Consider the following 4547-nt stretch of genomic DNA (forward strand, 5'->3'; position numbering starts at 1 on the left):
AAGCAGTCATTTCTCAACTTCGTCTCATCTGTCCCATGAGAAGCATGCGCTCTAAGCCAGTTATGTGTCTCCGCATTCTTGTACTTCACAAATATGTATAACTTCTAATTGTCAATAACATTAATATTCCATATCTTGTTATATATACATGTATATATACATATTAAAGGACACATATTTACAAATACACGTATATGTTTCACATTTATGCAATATACAGATACAGAACACACCCACACATTTTGACCCAGATTTTGAAACATGAGAAATCGATACTAGAGTTGAAACAATTTTTCAAGCATACATAAATACAGGAAAAAAGGTAATAAAAACAAGATTAAATTTATTCCACATCATGCCATTCACTAAATTTGAAAGGATTAGTGAAGTGATAGGAATCCTGTTACGATGATTTAACTATAGGATTCATTCAAAGAAGACAACATGTTTATAGAAAGGAAGTCATTCTACTTATGAGTTTCTTCAAGGCTTGTTTCATATCTTTGTTCCTTAAGCTGTAGATGAAAGGGTTCAGCATCTGTGTCACCACAGTATACATCACTGATGCTGCTGCTGTTATCCTACGAGAGTTAGTTACTGCTGAGCTAATGCATACACCTAAACCTGTCCCGTAGAATAGAGAAACAACTGACAGATGAGACCCAGTGGTGGAAAAGGCTTTATATCTTCCTTGAACAGATGGTATTTTCAAGACAGAGGAGACAATTTCAGTGTAAGAGAAAATGATTCCAGCAAAAGTAATGCCACCAAATGTTAAACCTGCAATATATATCAGTACATTGTTGACGAATGTGCTGGAACAGGCTGCCTTGATCACCTGGGTAATTTCACAAAAGAAGTGGGGAATTTCCAAATCTTTGCAGAAGGACAGCCACAGCACCGTGAGGCTGAGAAGTAATGCATTCATAGTGCTACTGAGCAGGGAGAATAGGGTGAGTAGGCTACACATACGCCAATTCATGATGACTGTGTACCTCAAGGGGTAGCAAATGGCCACGTAGCGATCATATGCCATCACTGCAAGAAGGCAGCATTCCAGACTAGCAAAAAGCATGGCAAAGCAAGCCTGGGTGAGGCATCCTGCAAAGGTTATGCTTAGATTCTGTTCTTGGATGTTCTCCAGCATCTTTGGGATTATTGTGGTGCTTGTACAGAGATCAGTCAAGGAGAGGTTGCAGATAAAATAGTACATGGGAGTATGGAGATGAGAATCTGAAATAATGGACAAGATTATGAACAGATTCCCAATCATTGTGACCAGGTATATGGACAGAAACAGTCCAAACATGAAAGGTTGCAATTCTGGGTCACTTGAGAGGCCCAGGAGGAGAAAGTTAGTAACAGCTGTTTGGTTTGTGAATCCCATGGTTTTCAGATGCTGAAGAAAAATAACATTGGTTATGATATGGAAAGAAATGACCATCACTTTAAAATTAAAGCTATGATTAATGAAATAAACATTATTTTCCCTCTTTGCATTGATAATTCTACTCTCCATCCACATGTGCATGTTTCTATTTACTTCTCTCTCCTGTCTTTGGTAGTTTTTTTAACCTCTCAATTTCCCTCTTTTCAAACATCTGATAATATTTTAAATTTTATTTACTAATACCTTCTCTTCTACCAGAGCATACTAAAGACAAAGAATAGCATGGTGCACTGTATGAGGACTTTTCACTGATAAAAATTCAAAAACTAAAATCAGTGGGAAACCAAAAAGAAAATTACACACAATATAAACTAATACAATTAATATAAAATAAGATTTCAAATTTAGCACATCTTATGTCAATTGTGACTCATAAAGAAAGATATACATTGAAGTTTGTGATCTACTTCAGTGTATTCATTAATAATACCACAGAAAACTGTGAATCTTAGCCATGACTCAACATAAAGAACATAAGTCATTACAGAACATTATTTTAAATAGAGTGTTGTATAAGATGCCTCTAACATTTACACTGTGGTTTTGTTTTGCCTTTGGCATGCTGAATTATACATTCCACTCATCCTCTTCTTGTCTTGCAACCACTGAAAAGATTTATGTTAAAGCACTGGTACCAACGCAAAACATTAAGTCAAAAGCCTTCAGAAAGCTTGGGTGTCATCATGATTAAGTAGCACAACTTCTTTCCCTACTGTAAACCACGCTTCACAAGAAACACACATTTAGGAAAGAACCCACCTGTAGTACAGAACTGACGTGATGGTGCCTGAGCCCAGAGGCAGTTGTGCTGGCTACTAACCTGAACATGATTTCAGGTTGACATTTACAGTCTCTGTAGCTCCTTGGGGTTTTAGCAATAAAATGTATTCATTAATACAAATTTTTAGTATCATATGATTACATGGCAGCACAAATCCTTAAGGGAAAGACCTACCTGATGATTAACTCAGGCAGAGGGCCAGATAGGAACTATGTTCTTCTGTTCCATAGTTTTTGTGATGACATTCATTAACATTTTGTGCCAACTTCAATGCTTCCTAATTTAATTTTAATACCTGTGATAACAACAATGTGAATAGTTTGATTATGTGTCTTAGTTTATAAATATATTAACATATATATATATTGGAGTACTACAAAATATATGACTATGTAAGGACTTTCTGAGTAAGATACACCTGATGTTGCTAAGAAAATGAAACCAATAATTTACAAATGGCTCAGTATAAAAGGAAAAAGCTTTTTGTATGGAAAACAAAACTGTCAATCAAGTGTATAGGTACTTTGGATAATGAGAGAAAATCATTGCCATGTATCCATCTAACATAATATTAATATCAAGATTATACAAATACAAACTTATCATTAAGAAAAGAATCATGAGTGAACGCACCCCTCACGTTCCTGACTTTCTCCCTCATGTTCTCGCTCCTTCTGCTCCTCATCAGGACCTTGGGAGCTCAGTCCAGTGCTCCAATGTGGGGCTCAGTCACCTTCCCCATCTGTCGCCAGCTGGAGGTTCCCTCATGGTCCTGACTTTCTTTCTCATGTTCTCCCTCCTTCTGCTCCTCATCAGGACCTTGGGAGCTCAGTCCGGTGCTCCAGTGTGGGGCTCAGTCATTTTCTTCATCTCTTGCCAGGTGGATGGAGGTTCTATGGTGATATGCAAGAAATTCATCAGTATGGCTATAGGAACTGGCCTTTTCAGGCTCCCTCTCCTCAGCTGCCCAAGGAACTAACTGGGGGCGTCTCCCTGGAAACCTGGGAACCCCTCTAGGGTCAAGTCTCTTGACAACCCTCAGGTAGCTCCTTAAATTAAGATATATGCTTCCCTGCTCCCATATCCACCCTTCCTATATCCCAAGCACCCCATTCCTCCGAGCTCCCCCATTCTCCCCTTCACACTTTTCTCTCCCCATCTTCCCTTGGCCCATTCTCGCCCAACCCTCAAGTTCCCACTTTTGCCTGGCGATCGTGTCTACTTCCAATATCCAGGAGGATTACTATATCTTTTTTTGGGAGTTCACCTTCTTATTATCTTTTCAAGGATCCCAAATTTATAGGCTCGATGTCCTTTAATTATGGCTAGAAACCGATTATGAGTGAGTACATCCCATGTTCATCTTTTTGGGTCTGGGTTACCTCACTCAGAATAGTGTTTTCTATTTCCATCCATTTGCATGCAAAATTCAAGATGTCATTGTTTTTTACCGCTGAGTAGTATTCTAGCATGTATATATTCCACAGTTTCTTCATCCATTCTTCCACTGAAGGGCATCTAGGTTGTTTCCAGGATCTGGCTATTACAAATAATGCTGCTATGAACATAGATGAGCATATGCTTTTGTTGTATGATTGGGCATCTCTTGGGTAGATTCCCAATAGTGGAATTGCTGGGTCCTGGGGTAGGTTGATCCCGAATTTCCTGAGAAACCGCCACACTGCTTTCCAAAGTGGTTGCACAAGTGTGCATTCCCACCAGCAATGGATGAGTGTACCCCTTACCCCACAACCTCTCCAGCAAAGGGTATCATTGGTGTTTTGGATTTTAGCCAATCTGACAGGTGTAAGATGATATCTCAAAGTTGTTTTGATTTGCATTTCCCTGATAGCTAGGGAGGTTGAGCATGACTTTAAGTGTCTTTTGGCCATTCGAACTTCTTCTGTTGAGAATTCTCTGTTCAGTTCAGCACCCCAATTTTTAATTGGGTTAATTGGCATTTTACCGTCTAGTCTCTTGAGTTCCTTATATATTTTAGAGATCAGACCTTTGTCAGTTGCAGGGTTGGTGAAGATCTTTTCCCAGTCAGTAGGCTGCCTTTGTGTCTTAGTGACAATGTCCTTTGCTTTACAGAAGCTGCTCAGCTTCAGGAGGTCCCATTTATTCAATGTTGCCCTTAATGTCTGTGCAGCTGGGGTTATGCGCAGGAAACGGTTCCCTGTGCCCATTTGTTGTAGAGTACTTCCCACTTTCTCCTCTATCAAGCTCAATGTGTTCAGATTAATATTGAGGTCTTTAATCCATTTCGTGAGGGGTGCGTTCACTCATGGAGACGGTGGGACAGAACTAAAGGGA

General features: G+C 39.3%; 1 protein-coding gene across 1 annotated transcript; it reads right to left on the reverse strand.

The window, feature by feature from the left end:
• Nucleotides 1-448: 448 nt before the first annotated feature.
• On the reverse strand, nt 449-1387 carry LOC119809742 (olfactory receptor 7G2-like). The gene has a single exon (XM_038322815.1). It carries the CDS (start codon nt 1385-1387, stop codon nt 449-451), a length of 939 nt encoding a protein of 312 aa, XP_038178743.1.
• Between the last annotated feature and the right edge of the window lie 3160 nt (nt 1388-4547).

This window comes from Arvicola amphibius, chromosome 3 (genome assembly GCF_903992535.2).
Source record: "Arvicola amphibius chromosome 3, mArvAmp1.2, whole genome shotgun sequence".
Taxonomy (NCBI): domain Eukaryota; kingdom Metazoa; phylum Chordata; class Mammalia; order Rodentia; family Cricetidae; genus Arvicola; species Arvicola amphibius.

Bases quoted from the DNA above. Each gene is read 5' to 3' on its own strand.
- LOC119809742 (XM_038322815.1), bottom strand. From the start codon at position 1,387: ATGGGATTCACAAACCAAACAGCTGTTACTAACTTTCTCCTCCTGGGC.